Source organism: Neodiprion fabricii, chromosome 1 (genome assembly GCF_021155785.1).
Source record: "Neodiprion fabricii isolate iyNeoFabr1 chromosome 1, iyNeoFabr1.1, whole genome shotgun sequence".
Classification (NCBI taxonomy): domain Eukaryota; kingdom Metazoa; phylum Arthropoda; class Insecta; order Hymenoptera; family Diprionidae; genus Neodiprion; species Neodiprion fabricii.
The window spans coordinates 11,316,566-11,338,068 of record NC_060239.1 but is presented as its reverse complement, the minus strand read 5'-3'; the positions used below and the strand labels follow the sequence as shown (position 1 = coordinate 11,338,068).

The window sequence follows — 21,503 nt, the reverse complement described above, 5'->3', positions numbered from 1 at the left end:
AAGGGACGGGATGGGGAGGGGAAGGGAAGGGAAGGGGAGGGGAGGGGAGGGAGGGGAGGGAGGGAGGGAGCGGCGGGAGGGAGGGAGGGAGGGAGGGCGGGCCGGGCGGGAGGGAGGGAGGGGAGTGGAGGACGGATGTCAGTGTGAGCCCGTTAAAATTAATACAGCACGCCACGTGCCCGCCGGCCCGCCCCCGTCCCTCCCTTCCGCCCTCCCTCCCTCCCACCCACCCTCCCGCCCTCCCTCCCCTCCCATCCCTTCCCCCTCCCCATCCCTTCCCTTCCCCCTCCCCGCCCACCTCTTCCCCTTCCCGCCCCCTCCCCCTCCCCTCCGCTCCTCTCCCGCGACCCACCCCACCGCCTCCTCGTCCACCTCGTCCTCCTCCTCGTCCACCTCCTGGTCCTGGTCCTCGTCCTCTTCCTCGTCCACCTCCGACCACCTTCAACCACCGCCAACCACCTCGGGTTATACCTGAAATAGTAATAAATATTTTCAGTATGAGGACACATCAAAAATATTATATAAGGATTAATATAATTAATTAATCAATTATTAATATAATAAATTGTATAAGCTTATTCATAGCTACTGAATATGTGCTTGCGCGAAAAATAAATTGAAATAATTTTATGTAACCATGACTAGTTTGAAATATTTGAGATAAAATATAATTACAATTGCCATCAAATATCATAAAAGTGTTTTACTCACCGAGCACAAATCCTCGTCCTCCTCGTCCTCCTCCTCGTCCAACTCCGAACACCTTCAACCACCGCCAATCACCTCCAACAACCACCGATAACCACCACCGGTATACCTGCCATAATAATAGAGATTTTCGGTATAAGAACACATCAAAAATATTGTGTTAGAAATAATATGATTAATTCATTAATTAATAGTAGAATAAATTTCACTAGCGCATTTATAGCTACCGAATTTGTGCTTGCGCGAAAAATGAATTGAAATAATTTATTGTAAACGTGAACCAGGAACCACGGAGCGCTTATCCCGGAAGTCGAGAAATTTTATTAGCGCAGTGACAGCTACTGAATTTGGGGTTGCGCGAAAAACGAATTGAAATAATTTATTGTAAACGTGAACCAGGAACCACGGAGCGCTTATCCCGGAAGTCGAGAAATTTTATTAGCGCAGTGACAGCTACTGAATTTGGGGTTGCGCGAAAAACGAATTGAAATAATTTATTGTGAACGTGAACCAGGAACCACGGAGCGCTTATCCCGGAAGTCGAGAAATTTTATTAGCGGACTGACAGCTACTGAATTTCGGCTTGCGCGAAAAACGAATTGAAATAATTTATTGTAAACGTGAACCAGGAACCACGGAGCGCTTATTCCGGAAGTCGAGAAATTTTATTAGCGGACTGACAGCTACTGAATTTCGGCTTGCGCGAAAAACGAATTGAAATAATTTATTGTAAACGTGAACCAGGAACCACGGAGCGCTTATCCCGGAAGTCGAGAAATTTTATTAGCGCAGTGACAGCTACTGAATTTGGGGTTGCGCGAAAAACGAATTGAAATAATTTATTGTGAACGTGAACCAGGAACCACGGAGCGCTTATCCCGGAAGTCGAGAAATTTTATTAGCGCAGTGACAGCTACTGAATTTCGGCTTGCGCGAAAAACGAATTGAAATAATTTATTGTAAACGTGAACCAGGAACCACGGAGCGCTTATCCCGGAAGTCGAGAAATTTTATTAGCGGACTGACAGCTACTGAATTTCGGCTTGCGCGAAAAACAAATTGAAATAATTTATTGTAAACGTGAACCAGGAACCACGGAGCGCTTATCCCGGAAGTCGAGAAATTTTATTAGCGCAGTGACAGCTACTGAATTTGGGGTTGCGCGAAAAACGAATTGAAATAATTTATTGTGAACGTGAACCAGGAACCACGGAGCGCTTATCCCGGAAGTCGAGAAATTTTATTAGCGCAGTGACAGCTACTGAATTTCGGCTTGCGCGAAAAACGAATTGAAATAATTTATTGTAAACGTGAACCAGGAACCACGGAGCGCTTATCCCGGAAGTCGAGAAATTTTATTAGCGGACTGACAGCTACTGAATTTCGGCTTGCGCGAAAAACAAATTGAAATAATTTATTGTAAACGTGAACCAGGAACCACGGAGCGCTTATCCCGGAAGTCGAGAAATTTTATTAGCGCAGTGACAGCTACTGAATTTGGGGTTGCGCGAAAAACGAATTGAAATAATTTATTGTGAACGTGAACCAGGAACCACGGAGCGCTTATCCCGGAAGTCGAGAAATTTTATTAGCGCAGTGACAGCTACTGAATTTGGGGTTGCGCGAAAAACGAATTGAAATAATTTATTGTGAACGTGAACCAGGAACCACGGAGCGCTTATCCCGGAAGTCGAGAAATTTTATTAGCGCAGTGACAGCTACTGAATTTCGGCTTGCGCGAAAAACGAATTGAAATAATTTATTGTAAACGTGAACCAGGAACCACGGAGCGCTTATCCCGGAAGTCGAGAAATTTTATTAGCGGACTGACAGCTACTGAATTTCGGCTTGCGCGAAAAACAAATTGAAATAATTTATTGTAAACGTGAACCAGGAACCACGGAGCGCTTATCCCGGAAGTCGAGAAATTTTATTAGCGCAGTGACAGCTACTGAATTTGGGGTTGCGCGAAAAACGAATTGAAATAATTTATTGTAAACGTGAACCAGGAACCACGGAGCGCTTATCCCGGAAGTCGAGAAATTTTATTAGCGGACTGACAGCTACTGAATTTCGGCTTGCGCGAAAAACAAATTGAAATAATTTATTGTAAACGTGAACCAGGAACCACGGAGCGCTTATCCCGGAAGTCGAGAAATTTTATTAGCGCAGTGACAGCTACTGAATTTGGGGTTGCGCGAAAAACGAATTGAAATAATTTATTGTAAACGTGAACCAGGAACCACGGAGCGCTTATTCCGGAAGTCGAGAAATTTTATTAGCGGACTGACAGCTACTGAATTTCGGCTTGCGCGAAAAACGAATTGAAATAATTTATTGTAAACGTGAACCAGGAACCACGGAGCGCTTATCCCGGAAGTCGAGAAATTTTATTAGCGCAGTGACAGCTACTGAATTTCGGCTTGCGCGAAAAACGAATTGAAATAATTTATTGTAAACGTGAACCAGGAACCACGGAGCGCTTATCCCGGAAGTCGAGAAATTTTATTAGCGGACTGACAGCTACTGAATTTCGGCTTGCGCGAAAAACGAATTGAAATAATTTATTGTAGATCCGGGAGGTTGAGAACCCGGTACTCGAAATACGTAGCGGACCCGAAGCGCGGGATCCGAGAGGTTGAGAACCCGGTACTCGAAATTTGCGGAGCGCGACTCTCATCCGTCCGCTCTACTGCGCGGTTGTTTCCAGACTGAGGAATTCGGCTGGCTGATTTTAAATTGGTGACGTCACTTTCTGAACATCCGACATCCAAACTCTGGTTTCGAACTTTGATACTATGTATGATGATGTATGATGTATGATGTATGATGTACGATGTATGATAATATGATACGATGTATAATGATTTTAGTTTTCACATTTCATACAAGCAATACGCACTTTATCTCTCCTGCCGATTCCAGACTCAGGCGGCCAGGCCCTTCGATGGTCAGCCGTTGACTGAAGATATATCCTTTAGTTAACGGCTCAGCTGATAACGCTGCCGTTCTGCGACAGTTGGATGATGAAAATCTTCACTCGTACCTTTCAAATGTGTGTTAAAATACACTCGAAGTGTTAAGAAGCCTCGTTCCTTCTCTTCCTGTCATCTTCTCAGGTCTTTAAATCACTACGCTGCGTTAAATACTGTCTCATGTACGGAGAATCCATTTCATCTTAATCAAAATTGGCGCATCCGTGATGTATTACAGTTACTCTGAATTTTTTTCCATTCAAACACTTTTCGAAAAACTATTCGGCATCTCTACCCAACGTAGATACTTCACTTGCGACTAGCTAAAACAGCGTTTCGATTCTATGCCTACGAAAATCCAAGATCGAGAGAGCAAATGAAAAGTTGTTGGAATATTTATGAATATTTATCTTACGGAATACATCGGAATATCAATGTTATGAAATACGTCGTGCGCGCGTCGAATAGAATCCCATTTCGAAATGAATAATTCTTCTCTTTTCATATCATAGCTAATCTAGTAATATAGGTAAATAGGATGGTTGGAGGTGTTCGGAAATGGTAGGACATTTCAAAAGTTAAAGTCGACGATGATCCGGTGCATCAATTTTATCGTTACAGATTTTCGTTTCCCACGAGGCATAGAGTATTCAACAACGATAATGCAGTCCTTAAAATTCATCATTCATCTCTGTCTGGAAAGCTAGTTCGCAAGGCGTGGTATTCTAGATATGTCAAAACTAAGCTAGCGGCACGTGTTTGCATTATTAGAAAAATACCCGTACTCTACATCACTGTTTCTAATCACAGTACGAATAGTCGGAAATGTTTTTGATTATCCATATTGAAATAAAAGAAGTAACAAAGCTTAAATTTGTTGTTAAAGCTCTAATGAATACGTCAAACAGCGGTCGAATTTATTTATTATTTGCACATGACCTCTGTACATTTGATAAATTATTCCTAAATACATTGAAACATACGTATTTATAATGAAATATCATGCAATGGGCTGTGTAAACTATAAACTATAATTTCTATCAAATAGCTGCTTTTATGTCAACAGGGCTTTGAGACTCAGTTAAGTTGGATCTCGATTTTTGCCATCGTATGCAGGACATTGGGTCACAAGAACAAATGCGAATTACGAAGTACTCCGTGTTAGAGATAAGGATATTTTAGTCCAAGTATACCTATACACAGAAATCCGTATGTGAATATACTAAAGCCTCTGTGTTTATTGTAAGAATCTAGTTTTAAATGTGTGTACATATGTATATACACATGCATAAGTATACATATACATATATACACATACATGTACATAAATAATTGCCAAGAAATTAGAAACACTCACAACTTGTCGCAAATAGAGTAAAACGTAAGGTTAATAATATACAAATTACACAAGCGCAACATAAAACGTGGCAAGGGTAATCATAGTATACATATACGTGATATAAATTAATAGTCTAGAAAAGAGTATTTAGAGAGCTTATCTAATTCCGATCTTGTAACAATAGATCATTAACATAATCAATATACGGTTAAAGCTGTATTAGCTACATTCACAATTAGAGATAATATTTTTTATCCATTTTTATAGTTATTTAATTTCTTGTACAACAATTTTTCAAACTTCACCGCAAAATGCCCAACGAGTTCTCGTTGTGCAAACACGAGTCAAATTACCTTACAGATGGCATTACATTGATTTTTGCCTTCTCGCGTCGAGTTATAAATACAGAGAAATCTCAATGAGAGCTCATTTCTATAAGATTTATTGTAGTGCTATATTCGTAGCTGTACCTGTTATTCTATATTATATACTGTCCTAAATTTTAAACACACAGCGCAACAATGGCTGAAAGCATAATGGCAAGAAGAGAGGAGCAATTTGCATCTTAATAAATCTTTTCTTCTTTATACGTAGCAGAGCGATGTCACGTCGGAGGATATGTACCAGTGGATCAGTAGGTGGGGCACAGAACTGAAACATAATTATGTTAAAAATCTTCAACATGTCTCACAGAAAGTAGGTACGTTGCCAGACCTTATACACCAACAATGAACATTCATAGAGGCTATATTCATAAATATTTACAAAAGTAAGCTAATATTTTACCCGCAATTGCTTATTACTGATAACTTTATATGATTACTATTTGGTTTATTACGGTTTACTTATTTTCAGACAATCCTGAAGTTGTATTCCAAGTTTTTCTAAAAATTCATCGCCTGAATAACATTACGAACTTCAACCTCATGATAATAACTGGACCGTGAAATTTACAAGTGTTTATCTCGCACGGATTCAAGACAAGGTGAAAGAAATCAACCCACCTTTCAATATGTAGTCCGTTAATAATGTGGGCACCGTTGGACTATCCTCATTAATAGCCTTTAATACTGAAAACAAAAACATATTATTAATTTCGAAAGAAGTTATTAAGTAATTGTTGGTACTGTTACCAAGAACTTGTAAAACTTACTCTTAATGAGGACTTGTAAAGCTTGATTATGAGGTGGGCCATTGTCCATGTGATAAGGTATCGCTGTTGTCATATACTGTAAATTTTCAATATATTTTTGTCTGGTTAGGAACTTATCTCATAGGTCTCACAAGATTGACAAAGTACTAATCAGACTTTGCTCGTAAATCTAAGATGCCTACCTTGGAATCCTCGATCACCCGCAACCATCCCGTAACCACCTCAAACCACCTCCAACGACGACCGCTAACCACCTCGTGTTATACCTGGAATAGTAATAAATATTTTCAGTATAAGAACACATCAAAAATATTGTGTTAGGATTAATGTAATTAATCAACTAATCAATTATATTATAAATTTCATTAGCGCATTTATATATACTGAAATTGTGTTCGCGCGAAAAATGAATTGAAATAATTTATTGTAAGCATGACAAGTTTGCAAAATTAAATATCAAATACAATCACCATTGCCATCAAATATCATAAGAATGTTCCACTCACCTAGCACAAATCCTCGTCCACCTTGATCACCCGCAACCATCTCTAACCACCTCCGATCACCTTCAACTACGTCCGACGACCACCGCTTATCACCTCGGGTTATACCTCAAATACTAACAAATATTTCCAGTATTAGAACACATCAAAAATATTGTGTAAGGATTAATATAATTTTTTCATAAACACATTTTACCAAGAAGATTATGAGAAAATTTGGGCTTGCGCCAAAAATGGATTGGAATAATTTGTTATAAACATTACAAGTTTAAAAACGTTTAGATTAACAGAATCACAATTACCATTAAATATTAAAAAAATGTTATACTCACCGTGCACAAATAGTCACATAGCTTTTTGTTATTGGTTTACATGAAAATAGTTGATCATAATTATTGCATTTATATTATTATGGTATACAAATGGTTGAAAACTGAAAGCAATCAATAATTGTATAACTAAATATTCAAGTAACACCGAAAAAAGGTGAATAATAAAATCAGATAATGGACAAAAAATATCTTTCGTGTCGGTTCAAAGTGGAAACCGGGTTCTTTAAATGCTGCCATATGAAAGATCGAGAAAAGTACACATATTTTTCTTCAAATCAATCAAATACGATCATTCTTAAGCGAAACGTTCATTGTTGTCTATTTAATTTGTAATGAGAGATAACTAACGAAGCTATCTAAAATTTCGAGTATATTTCAACTCACATTTGGAAACTACCAAAAAAATTTTCATGTCATCAATTGTCGTAAAATGGCGAAGTGATGAGCTGGCCATTGAAGCGCCTCGCTACTGGAATCTCGAATTGGGAAGAAAAATGGAGTGCGTAAGTTTTGTCGCCAAAGCTTGCTCGGGGTCGGATGCCTAGTGTAACTGGTTTTTGTGCTCGTACGCTCGCTTCCTCGTTGTCAGTGTTTTACCAGATGACATAGTTTTAGGGGTGACTGGGGCACGATGAGTCCCCAAAAAGTTCTGGTATTTGCTTCATTGTATACAGAATCAACACTGTCTTTGTGCATGTGACGCAAACCGAATCTGCCCGTAAAATTTTTTCTACATAATGCTACAAATCACGTTTACACATGCACGTAGGTATAACGTATTGTGATTTTATGACAATAAATTTCGTGAAAAAATACCACAGAACAATCAGCTAAGTGCTGACAGATTTGAAACACTACGCACAGCAATTTTAGCTATAATGGAACGACGGTATTGTCATGTACCACTCATCAATTACAATTTGTTGATCCTGGTCGTTCGGTTTTTAGGTTCGATTCAACATGTTATATGAAGCATGAATACTGGTTTGATAGTAAAAAACATGACGTTTCCAATAATCAAACTTGTAAACCTGAAAATAATCCGTAAGGTCAAAAGTCGTCAGGTGGATCTCGACAGTCAGAACTACGGAGCGCTTGTCCTAGAACTCGAGTTTCACCAGGCAGCTCGGACCTGCAGCGCAGGAACTACGGAGCGCTTGTCCTGAAAGTCGAGTTCCTGCAGGTAGTGGACCTTGAGCGCAGAAACTACGGAGCGCTCGTCCTGGAAGTCAAGTTTCACCTGGTAGTGGACCTGGAGCGCAGAAACTGCGGAGCGCTTGTCCTGGAACTCCAGTGTTACCAGGAAGCGGACCCGGATCGCAGGATCCGGGAGGTTGAGAACCCGGTACTCGAAATATGCGGAGCGCGACTCTCATCCGTCCGCTCTACTGCGCGGTTGTTTCTAGACTGAGGAATTCGGCCAGCTGATTTTCGTCGTCGACAATAACTATAGATCGATGACGTCAAGAGAAACAAATTTTGGGTGACGTCACTTTCTGAAAATCCGAACATCCGTCATCCAAATTTTGGTTTCGAACTTTAATACTATGTATGACATGATGCATGATGCATGATGCATGATATACGATGTATAATGTATAATGTATGATGATATGATATAATGTATAATTACAAGATCAAACAAACTCACCTGTAAGTGACGTGTGATCGGAATTATATGGAGACTCTTGTTCGAGAATGATTACATTTGTCGAGTTACCGACAGGTGAACATTAACAACGTTTTTAGAGCTAGAAAACAACAGATAGCTGCATCTCTATGATCCCCACTGGGCAGCAGCGTTCCCGACTTGTTATATTTTTCAGAGCTTTATGTTTGGAGGAAATAAAAGGAAAAATAGGCACAGGTTGTTCTAAGATGATCACGGGGAATTAATTATTATTTAATAATAGGGTGTAATTGGGATGGGAATGTAATCATCTTCGAACGAGGCTCACCATATAAATCCGATCGAACGTCACTTGCAGGTAAGTTCATTTGATCTTGTAATTATATCACGAGTCTCGTTCTCGAGATTATATTTGTAGATGTTCAGAAAATGTGATATTTTTTTCTTTTGTCCATACTGTATTTTTTTTTTTTTTTTTTTTATAGGTAAGGTTCTGAGACCAACTAAGTAGGAACATGTTGAGGATTATCTGTACGAGACTCAATCAAAGAGAGCACAAAACTGTCGCTGGCTGCCTGGATCGGTTGATTGTAAAACCAGGCAAAAACCTTTCAGCCCTGAGTCCAACCCGCCGTCCTGCGGATGATGCTTACATCTACGCCGTTTCTGAAATCTGCAAATAACGATGCGTGCCTGGCTCTGTAGCCCGAGAATACTGCTGTATTTACACCCGCTTTCTGTATGAAGGCTCTTATCCACCGACTAATTGTCCGGGCGCCTACTGGTTTATAAGGTCTCTTCATCTCGAGTTTTTCACAGTCTCCTTTCAATCTTTCCGTAAACTTGACGTTGTCTAACAACGCCATAGCTGTGCATAAGACAGGTCGATTGTTAAAGAACGGCAAGATCAGACTTGGTTTAAATCGACCCGGCCGAGAAGTCTTAATCAGATCCGGAATTTCCATTGCATTGCCTGCCGAGGACACTGAAATGTTATCGATATCAATCAGCTCAAAAGTCTGAAGCCTGTGGGCTGTAATCAGAGCCAATAGCGTTGCTGTTTTTTCGGCCATTTGTTGACTTGTGAGCGAGCACTCCGGTTGCAAGGATTCAATCAAGTCGAGGACCGGTTCTGTGTCCCAAGTACTCTCGTATTTGGTCTTTGAAGGTTGACTTCTATAGATACCACGGAAGAAACGGCTGATGATCGGGTTATCCGAGATGCTATGTGACAAAATGAGTGATATGCGGATCTGGCAGTGTTCAGCGAACCATATCGTGCTCCCTCTTGAAACTTCCTGGATAAGAACCGGAGCACCTATTTGACGGTGGCTCCGAATTTATCGTAGTGGTGCTATGTGCAAAATTCCCACCAGCTTCTTAGCAACTATTATATTGTTTTAAGGTTGATTCCAATAAAGAATCTACTAGAACGTCGATCGCCTCTTCTGGAGCGTCCTTGTTTGCGAAGGCTCTTCTGATAATACTCCGACTACCAGGGTAAGATTCTTCGCCATCGGATGACCCAGGCTTCTGCAAGGTGACAATAATAAATCAGGGTTAGGTTTGAATTCTATTAACTTCTTAGTCAAATGTGACACGAACAACGGGTACCACGCCTGTTCAGGCCAGTGTGGCACTGCAAGAGTGCCCGTAGCGCGGTCCAGGATTATCTTTCTTAAAACTCTGGCAACCAGCGCAAACGGGGGAAAAGCATAGAAATTCATACCACCCCACGAGATCAAGAAGGCATCAACCGCCGTGACTTCGGGGCTTTGATAACGCGTACAAAACCTAACACACTCCTTCTTTATTCTCGAGGCAAATAGTTCTGTGTCATGTGGACCAAACACTGATATGATTTTTCGGAATACGAAATCCGCCAACTTCCATTACGTATAAATATTATCTATTCTAGATACTGCATCCGCCTCGATGTTTTGCTTCCAGGGTATCTAGGATGCAAAGGCCCAGAGCTGTCTGACTTTGCACCACTGCCAAAACTCCCGTGTTGATTTGTTTAGACTCAGCACCTGGGTACCCCCCAGTCTGTTAATATAGGCGATGGCCGTCGTATTGTCCATACGCAACAAAATCTCGCAGCTGCGCAGATTGGCAGCGAAACTTTTCAACGCAAGGAAGGCTGTTAACAGCTCGAGATGGTTTATATGCCAAGTACGCTCCTCCGCGCTCCAAAACCCGTGTGTACTCGCGTCCCCACACTGAGCACCCCATCCCGTAAGTTAAACATCTAAGCTGATTCCTAATTTATCCAGTGACGTGCGGATGGGATTCCAATTTCTTTCTACATTGATCTTCCACCAGGTCAGACTTCAGTCATCTTTGCGTTGTAATTGCCGTTCTTCAAAATCAGAGCAGTTAGTTTCTCTGTCTCCAGCCTTTTACAGTATAACCAGCCGTAGGCGACTGCCGGACAGGAAGCCACTAACACTCCTACCAGATGCGCGAATTCCCGGATTTTACATTCCGAACCTACGGGGAACTTGCTGATCGTCTGTGAGGTCGCTGATCTTTTATGATCAGTCAATTCTAACGCGTATTCTTGTGAGTCGAAGATAAGGCCCAAGAATTTAAATATTCTACTCGGTTCAGTGCAACAATTTTTATTGTTTATTACGAACCCCAGGTCATTCAGCAGCCTAACCGACGCCTGTATATTAGTCGTGCATGACTCTCGCGAAAGGCCAAAACATAACAAATCGTCCAAGTAAATTGTTGGCAGAAAACCTTTTGCGCGTAGTAGGTACATTCATCACTGCTTTCATCACCTTGGTGAAGACCAGTGGTACTGTGCAAAGACCGAAAGGTAGACACGTAAACTCATATATCTGGCCCTCGAAACTGAATCTCAAGAATTTTCGGCTCTGGCAATCCACTGGTAGCAAGAAAAAGGCATCTTTTATATCTAGCGTTCCCATGAAAGCGCCTGGCGACAATAAAGCTATGGCCAATCTTATGTCCTCCGTTTTAAAATGTCCTGGAGATAGAAACTGATTTAGCCGCTTAAGGTTGAATATAAATCTACTGGATCCCTCTGATTTTGGTAGAATGAAGTACGTTGATAGAAACTGGCCTTCACACGGTGTACATGGCTCAATTGCACCCTTTTGTAACAATTTGCTCACCTCTGTTCTTAATTGAACAGAATTTTCCTTCGATCTCGGAGCTTCGGATGGTACCCGCGATTGTGACGGGGTGAATGAAAATTTCAACTTAGAACCGTTTATGTAGCCAAGAACAACCGGGTCCCGGGTTATGAGTTTCCAATTTTCCGAAAACTACCTTAGTCGGCCAGCTTGAACACTTACCTCTAGTTCCTCTGATACGTCGACCGATATCCCCAGCGGCTGTGCTGAATGATCGCGATTCTGATTCGGATTCTGTTGGCCCCTGAACTTCTGAGGTTGCGGATACTTCGCGTATGGCTTTTGTTGGTTTGTTGTTGTTGGCCCGTCTGCTTGAACCTCACAGACAGGCCCCTCCAGTTTCCCTGATTCGTCTTCTGGTTGAGTTTCTTCTGCTTTGCGGCGGGTTTAACGATATCCTTACTCGCCTTTTCGATCGCTTTGGCACTCCTAATATTTTCTGTGAACGCTGTACCGTATAACCACTCGTCCGGTATAGCTGCCTCCGGAGTTGATTTAAAGGATTTATTCAACAGTGGCGTGATCAAATCTTTTCGAGTTACTGAATCTTAGTTAAAGACATCAGTCATTAACTATCCGGCATCGCACAAATATTCAATGAGCGCAAGACGGTCTACACCGTCCTCAGGGTTTCCTATCAGCATTCAGATTGCCGGACCTAGGGCCGCGAGCGCTGAACCCACAGTATTTTCGGTATGGTCGAAGTGAGTATCACGTTTAGCAGCGATCTCTGACAGCGAAGCCGTTACCTCGGGGTTCATTTTTGGCGCTTCTATACCATAAGGGCCGATGCGAGAGTATTTCTCTACCAGATCTTTCCTCAGGTCGGCTGAAAGTCCCTTCGTCACCCAAATCTTCCAGCGTGTAACCAAATCAGGGTGGAAATCCGCAATATCGTCCATAGCAGCTGATGGATCGTCACCAAGCATCCCTAGTATCTATTCGTCAAGCGCCGGAGAGTTTATGTCTGGTGTTTGTGAATTACCTGCCAGGGACTCGGCGACACTGTGGTCATTCAGTCAGGCATTATGGCCTGTGTTTCTGACACTATGGTCATTAGTTGCGACACAATGGTCGAAGAGCGATCCCTTATTGCGTTCGTCCCCATCCAGTGGAACGCTCCTGACACTGGAAAGAAGTGAAGTAGCCTTATAGCCGCTCGACAGATAGCTGTCAACGCGCTTTCGCAACATGGCGTCCCATGCCTCCTTTTCGGTCCAACGCTTCAGTTTCTTCTGAAGCTTACGCCACTTATGAGACATGTCTTCTTGGTCGTCATTCGAGCGCCTCCTCTTCCTCGTCTTCCCCATTATCTTTAGTTGGAGTTTTTCACCACTCCGCGATATTACTCAATAACGAAAATGCAGGATCTAGCCCGATACGTCTGAATGATTCAGCACAACGAAACAATATAACGAATCGGGAACGCTGAAATTTGGCAGTGGCGCGAAGCGAGGCACTTGTGGATCTATGCTTCGTACATTGCGTCAAAAAAAGCACAGAAGCCGATAGAGGTTCTCGAGTTCGAAACTTCAGCTGAAGCTTTCGATCCAATCGTTAGTCATTGGGGTACGTTCCAAATTGATCTATTTGCATCGCAAAATAATGCGAAGTGTTAAAGTTTTTGTTCTTATCATCGCGATCCAGATACCTGGATTGGAAAGATTTGAATGTTTATGCCTTCGTACCTTTTTCGATGATTTTATGAGTAATTAGAAAAATTATATCGGATCAAGCACAGAGTATAGTGGTGGTACCAGACTGGTATACACAGTCTTGGTATTCTCTATTCACTTCCCTTCTAATGGAACCATCTATGGTTTTTGAACCATCTTCATACCTACTTCTTTCACTTTTAGACTGATGCATCACCCTCTTGCCAACAAGTTATCACTGATTATCTGAAAATTATCACGGAAGAGTTCAACCGGAAAAATATTTCGGAAGAGTCCATAAACCTTTTGATTGCTTCCCTCTCTACTCCAACTTTACTGTGAAGCAGTACAGTAAACCGAATTCGCATCACGAAGATATGCAAATCAGTGTCGAAGCACAATTTCACTTCGCGACGACCTTTGTAATAGAATTCAAGAGTATTCTATATCTGCCGCATTGCAGTATATATACATTTTTGTACCACCTGTACGTAGTTTCGTAGAATGCAAAAGATATTTCTTTTCAAGAAGAATAACCACGAAATCAGCACTGCACGAACGTATCTCGCGTAAAAAATTGATTAGATCTTTGGCTGAATCGGGCTGATTTCATGTTACGTTCAACAGTATTTCGTAAGTTCCTAATTCATTTACCAAGCATGAGGTCTTTCATAAACGACGTAACGCACTTAAGAGAGCGGGGGGTAGCGAAGCGTTACGATTTGTTGGGGAAGGGGATCAGAGCCGTTGCGACGTAACGCTGTTCACTGCCTCTTTATCTTTTCCCAGAATTAATGATTTTTCAACTCAAATTGGGCACGAATTCGGTTATATTTTACCTGTATTATTTACTTAAATATAGCCCGAATTCTACTGAAGCGGAAGCGGAAATCTATAATAATATTTGTTAAGCCAATGTTACGTTGCCTTCTGGGAAAAGGAGGTGGGATATGCAACGCGTTATGCAATGTTACAGAGGAGGAGGGTAGTGTCTAAACCTGCTCAAAAATATCAATACGCAGTTTATGGTCGGCCCCGATACAACTTGTAAGCATTCAACAGGAAGCTGTAGTATCTTCATACATTTTAGCTGCAAATCATTCTTCAGTATTTTGTTTCGGTTTCGATTTTCACGTGAAATTGGACAACATCATGCGCAGTCCTCAAGATCATGTGGTACGCCTACCTTTACCGACCGAGCAAACCCACCCTTTTTCTTCCTATACAAATTTGGCCTCCAAACTTTCTAATTTTATTAATCACCCTTTTACACCTTCTTCAAAAGCATTTATTTCAGATTTATCATCGCTGCAACGCTCAAATACGGTTCCTCTACAAAATGTAATACCTAAGGAATGAGATGAGCAGGGTATATATCCCTCAAGTGTGAAGTCTGACAACGAAATCGATTCTGCGCTTCACGCCGAGTCCACACGTCGTTCTGAGTCGGCGTGATACCGAAGACTGGACCGTTACCATGAGGAACCAACTACAGAGTACCGTTCAAACAGATTGAGACCAAGATAAGAAGAGCAGCCGGACAAGGTTATTCCGTTAACGAGTGAAAGTTGAAGTTGGCCGCTCGCTCTGAGGTCGCTAGTGTCCGGCAAAAGTCCAGCTTATACGTTCATAAATACGAACTGCGCAGCTGCTCACGTTTTAACAAAGTCCGCGAAGAGCGCGCGCGCCGCCAATCCAGGGCGTCGCGAAGCCTTGGAGGCTTTTTCTAGGCCACAGTCGCTCATTCACAATTACGGATTTGCTCGACAGGCAACAGGTGCAAACCTACTGACGTTACTCAGCTACCCCAGTAACTTTTACTAGGCAGTGTTAAAGTTCTTTTTTGACCATCAACAACAGTAACAACACAAACAATGAGTGTCGATGACATATTGAGTTACAAACCCAACCCGGACGAGGATCTCTACGCTCTTTTGGGATGCGATGAGTCTGCGACGGTGAGTTTTCGTTATTATCCGTTGAATTTACCCATTAAATTTCTAATTAAATGTCCAATCATACTAGAACATTTTCTTAGCCAATAACTTCGAGTACGTGCGCTCTGTGAGGCCGAACGTTTTTCAACGCTATATTGACGTATAGCGTGAGCCGGAGCTCTGATCGACATCGTGATTATCGTTTTTTGCGGTTTAAATTGCGCAAAGTGTTCTTGTTCACAGCCGTAAGTTTACCACACGGATTTCACACGAATTGGAATGCTGCGTATCTATTCGATTTTAAACGCAAATGTTTTTACCGCACACTTGGCTGAATCATTAAATGACACATTGGCTTTTGCTGAATGATTTTACAATACGGTTTTTATTTTTGCCGAATGCCCGGTCTTGATATCGCAAATTGTAATGATATATTTGTTGCTAGACATGAGCAGTTTCCTTTTTCTTAACTCTAACATTCACTTCATTGGTATAGATACGTTCAAATATGATGATTAATATTTTTCTCACGAAGTTTCAACATCGTTATTTTAATTCTATCGGAACCATTTGAACACACTGTGAACACAGATTTCTTTCCGTTTATTGTGATTTTATGATTTGTGGGGTCTCATCTCGTTTAAGCTGTCAAATATCAGCATGGCAACAACAATAAACTGCGGCACTTGAAGTAGCATCAAGTTTTTCTGTATATCTCGATTGTCTCCACATTGAATAAATCTAAACAATTAGCTTCTTTTTTATTCAGTCATCAGCTCACGACTTTCATTTTATCATTTTCAAGAAATACTCGACTTATGCGAATTTTGTTAATCGCTAACAAGCTTCATTCTGTTGTGATTATTGATGCTAACCAATATTCATTTGCAACTCAGTAATTTGCGCTAAAAATATGGTGTATTGATCAAGACAATAATTGGCAAGATGATCATGTTTTTTCTTTTCATTAGTCACGATTAAGAATCATGGTCTTAATTTTAAAGCCATCTGGCTACGTCGTCATTTTTTTCCGTTTGGGCATCCTAGCTCGAAACTGCGACTACGCAAGATTTATCGAACGGTCGTTTTGTCGTGCTGGTGCATATTGAACCAACCATTTTGCCTCAAAGATTCGTCGTTATATTATTTTATAATCGTTGCAACAATCCACAAGTTCGTTGTCGACTAGTTCTTGATTATTGTGAACGTGGGAATAACTAATTGTCGCTTGACGTTGTAATTAATCCGAAGCTTGTAACCTGGACACAAGCTTTCAATGCGGCTCGAATTCGATAAGCTTTTGAAGTTATAAAGCAATGAAATAATGTAAAAATATTAGTGAGGGCCTCGTGAACTGGATGGCAAAATTCTAGTCCGTGGCTCGTGTTAATTAATCTGTTCAACTGATGGAAGCTATTGAATATTTTAAAGAGTGATATAGTCGCTGTGTTTAATTCGATCAATATGAACGGCGTGACATATTCTGAATTTTGAAAATCCATAAAATCGAGAAGAAGTGATATTTTACACCATCAACTTCAGGTTCTTCAGCTTGGGCGATAAAAAACTGTAGTTGTCTTTCAACCCCAGCAACTTTTTTAACGCAGCCCTACTACGTATCTATAAAGAGGTGTTTCTTGTAGGTTGAACAAATCACCGCCGAATACAAGGCACTTGCTCTTCAATATCATCCTGACAAAAACGAGGGGAACAAGGAGGCCGAAATAAAATTTCAGCAACTCAAGGTGACTGATCACTTCGTGTTATATAAAAGATTCGATTATTAAGACTGAAAGTACACTTCCCGTTGGCGTTGAGACGTGACGCACATAATGCGTGTGGCATGAAAAAGAGATCACGGTGAATTTCAAGAAAACTGGTAATCTTTGCCTGTATGAACGTTGTCAAATAGGGAAAATCCAGATTGAGTCACACTGTTATCATGTTGCAAACATTCAATGGCTTGAACAGTATATTTAAAAACCAGCAGTTCAAGCAACATTTTTCGCTTCCTGAAATTCTTTTATTAACTACAGTAAATAACAAATTGCACAAAGTTGTTTAATTTTCTCGACTTTCATCGATTAGGAATTATCAATGAACTGATGTGAATTTTATAAATCGAAATACGTTGTCAATCTTATTAGTTTTATAAAATGGTACAAAAAATATATTTTTCTAGCCAGAGTTAGAGCGTGATTTAATCTATATTTTCCCCATTTTTCAACTCTGATTTGTTTACGAATGAATTGAATTTCCCGTTATCTGCAAAATGAAATGTAACAGAAAGTTAAGGACATACTTTTGATGATAATACGCTGCTTTTGCGAGATTCGTTCGAAAACGTAACTCTTATGTCTCATACGTAAATTGTAGATGTGCATTAACAATATAGTACTATTCTTGTCAATCTAATGAAACATTGTACTCAAATTGGGTCTTTGCATTCGAAAAAATAACATCATTTTTCAAACGTATCTAACGCAAACACAAAATAATTAGATAACATTTTATGGAGGACACTATATTATTTTAGTTTTAAACCTACTATTTTTTCTTCCATTTTCGTTTAATCGAATAAAGGAAAAATATTTTTCTGTTTAATACGTACACAAAATTATTGCATGCGAAGACCCAATTCAGCAGTACAACATACCTTCATTTATACTGTAACTAAATGTTTCATAAAAATGTTCCAAAATTTTTTAAGTCTTAGTATTCGAACTAGCCAGGCATGCTATTGAATTCATTTATGACTAATTTTGAAGATATCGAGAGAAGTCATTACGCGCACCGCGTTTGATATTATACTCCCGTAAAATACTGCGCCTAATTTTGAAGACGCATCTAAGGCATAAAACATGGAAATAATTCTGAAGAATACCCGTATGATCGTGGATTTACTTCCTGTTCCCACCCGAATGGAAATAATTTCTATTCATCAAGCGTTTATAAAACGTACCGGAGTTCATTCTTGACTATAATTCACATACGTCGTAAATAAGAGAAATTGAATTTTTAGAATGCCAAGGAAACTCTCTGCGATCCGGAGAAAAGGCTCAACTACGACAAATGGCGACACAGTGGAATTTCCATCAGCTACAAACAGTGGCTGGGTATGAAGGAACACGTTCATCAAGTAAGTGTTTTACTCTATAGGAAATAAGACCGTCCAACGATTTTTTTCTTCCTTCTCCCTTTTTGTTCAATTGGCAATTGGAACGCTTAAAGGTTCCTGAGAGCTTTTCTGTTTGAACTCTTAAAAGCTTCTTATATTTTCATTTGAAAAACGAAATGAAGTAAGTGACATCGTTGTTTTTCTGAATCAGTCGATGCACTGGACTACTCCCAAAACCAAAGACCGAATGTTACCTGACGCAGCCGGTGGCTCACCTGGTCATGTCAGGGGTCAACCAGCCAATGCTCATCGTCGAGCCTCGGAGGGTGGCGCAAACATTCATTACGGTGCACGCCGTGACGTCAATTGGGATTCCCAGCCACCAAGTGAGGTGGTAAACAAGTTTCGCAACTACGAAATTTAAGAGACATTATTACATTCCAACACCGTCGACTCGAATTCTTGCAAAAATCAACTTGAACAGATTAATTTTCCTCAGAACCACTTTGTCTAGTTTGTAGGTAAATCAGAAATGAAACAAGATACTGAAAAAGATACCCTATGGATTAGGAATATTCTTGCCAAATTGTTCACGTGGATATGTGTCTATGTATACATAGTATAAAAATACCCTTCATCACTGTTTCAACATTACACCGATCTAGAATCTATCTACAAGCTGCGCGCTATATACGTCAGCCATGTTGGATCTCTTCTTCATCCTTCCGAGGCTTTTACTAAACCTCATTGCTTATCGAACGATGATGGGTAATTTATGTGCCAATATTTTATTAGCCTAGAGCGAAGTAAGCCAGGGGCATTTCACGTCAAGTGAGCTACCTCCAGATCCCGATATCCTCGATTTTTCTTCCGTTTCAGGACATGTAAAAGTTCACTAATTTGAAAGAAAAAAAATTTCTGGTCTCAGTTCCGAGGTTCTCGAGAGTCAAAATTCCATAGTTTACGAAATACGAGAATTTTCTATAGATATTAGCCCGGAATTCAAACATTGTATCGACAAGAGCAAAGTGATTGATGGAATCGACTTGAATCAAAGTTGCTGAAAAAAATTATTTCAATTTTTCCGAAAATATTTTGGTTGCCAAAAATTAATACGAAAGCAAAATACCGAAATTTTGTGAATTACATTATTCTGAACCGTCCAAAAAAAATTTTCTTCAACTTTAACGTATTTCTTTACACTCAACGCTTGTAACACTTAACATTCGAAGTACAAAAATTCGATTGCCATTTGCCATGAAACAATGTTGCATTTTTTTTTTTTTCTGTTGTAGTAGACTTTTAAACTGTGTCATGCTTTCAAATTTTCAAAAATTATTTTTTCAGTTTTCACACATTGTCTCGCCAGTGATAACATCTTTCCAGAGATAAAAAATATGATTTCCGTTTGATATAAAATAATCTGACTTTTTGTTTGTTTTCTTGATAGTAAGTGGAAATAGAGTTTCCTGACGTTAGTGAAGATGTTATTCGGTATGAAATAGCGTGTAGAATCCTTTTAGACTAGATACAGGGCGCCCTAAGTTATCGGTGTGCGTTTTTAAATATGTCTTATTGTTAAACTGGATTGTAATATTATATTACATTATAATTAATATTTTTATTTAATTATAATATAATATTATATAATATTATATTATAAGCGTACTCACCCAAGGATTTAGCAAAGGGTATCGCAAACAGGTCAAATAGAACTGAGCTGTTCAAGTTTAGGACATATTCTGTGTCCCGGTAAGCGGCTTTTTTACGTGTATATCTACCCGTTCGTCCTGTTGCATCCACGGACCCGATGTATCTTAAGTTTAAGATTCCGGTCAGCTCCCTCGGAGTTACGAAACAAATCCGCCGGTGTAGCAATATTTGCTCCAGAATCTTTGTCGTTTCTAAATGCTTTTAGCTTAATCTTTACGATTTTTGTCATTTTTGCGTCGTTAAAAAGGACTTGATTCACCTATTTTTAACTTGCCCAACGTATTGCGAAGAAAAGTCCTTGCATATGCATATGCATACGTACTTATAAAACTCCTTGCTATTTGCTCGCACTTCCTCATTTTCGGATTCTATTTCAGTTGATTTACAGGGGATTTGTTCTTTTATCTGAGACTGTACATCCGTCATTTTACTCATGATTCAAGAGAACATACAATGTAAAAAAAAAACACAGTTGATAGAAAAAGAAATTCTATGAGTTTGCTTTTTCACCTTAGGTTGGGTTCATCTACGGGGATTATTTCCACAGGTCAACAGCTAATTTAACTAAATGACAATAAGTGATTTACCCCTGAAGACGTGTGGTTGCGTTTTGAGAAAAACATTTTTTATTGTTTTTTTTTCTCAACGTGTATATGTCCCCTTAAGCTGCTGGAATGTAATTTGCCATTTAAATTATTCATATATACTTTATACCTCTACGGTTTACGTTCAGCAGAACAAAAACTTCTTTCAAATTATTTCATGGCAAATGAAAATCGAATTTGTCCATCTCGATGAAGGCGCCGTTGAGCGTCAAACAATATATAGAATCCGGAAAAAACATTTCAATATTTTTAAGTACGACGCAATTGACGAAATTTTGATTTTCATCTTTCAAATTGATGTTCATGCAATAAAATTCGTTATAATGGTCTTAATACAAATCCATCGAACACTTTATTTTTGATGATAAAATATTTCGATTCCGAGACGACATCGATAGAAAATTTTGGGTTTTCATAAACCGTCAAATTTTGACTCTGGAGATCCTCGACACAGGGATGTGAAAATCTTTTTAAAACAATCAGGGAACGTACTCTCAGATGATAAAAAAAAATCCAAAAAGGTTATTAACTAAATCGAAGTTATCGGGGTCTGGAAGTGGACCAGTTCACGTGGAATCCCCCAACACTGACTGGGTGACTGACATCGCTGCGAATGACCCATCGACGATAACATGTAATGTGTAATATCAATTTAAAAAGTGTGTCAA

General features: G+C 39.9%; 1 protein-coding gene and 1 long non-coding RNA gene across 3 annotated transcripts in view; one reads left to right on the top strand and one right to left on the bottom strand.

The window, feature by feature from the left end:
* The window catches only part of LOC124187865, a 64,523-nt gene that overhangs the window by 11,890 nt on the left and 31,130 nt on the right, over positions 1-21,503 (bottom strand). The window contains exons 3-7 of the long non-coding RNA XR_006872191.1: positions 6,682-6,794; positions 6,358-6,441; positions 6,176-6,251; positions 6,027-6,092; positions 5,631-5,673 (exon numbers count right to left, since the gene is read on the bottom strand). This is a non-coding gene — a long non-coding RNA (uncharacterized LOC124187865). The remainder of the gene's footprint in view (positions 1-5,630; positions 5,674-6,026; positions 6,093-6,175; positions 6,252-6,357; positions 6,442-6,681; positions 6,795-21,503) is intronic.
* LOC124187819 (J domain-containing protein) lies at positions 14,946-19,900 on the top strand. 2 transcript variants are annotated; one of them, XM_046580009.1, is made up of 4 exons: positions 15,123-15,420; positions 17,043-17,144; positions 18,422-18,538; positions 18,729-19,900. In XM_046580009.1, exons 1-4 carry the CDS (start codon positions 15,337-15,339, stop codon positions 18,939-18,941), a joined length of 516 nt encoding a protein of 171 aa, XP_046435965.1. In that variant the 5' UTR covers positions 15,123-15,336; the 3' UTR covers positions 18,942-19,900. The 2 variants fall into 2 exon arrangements, with proteins under 2 accessions (XP_046435969.1, XP_046435965.1); XM_046580013.1 differs by lacking the exon at positions 17,043-17,144 and having other exon boundaries at positions 14,946-15,420.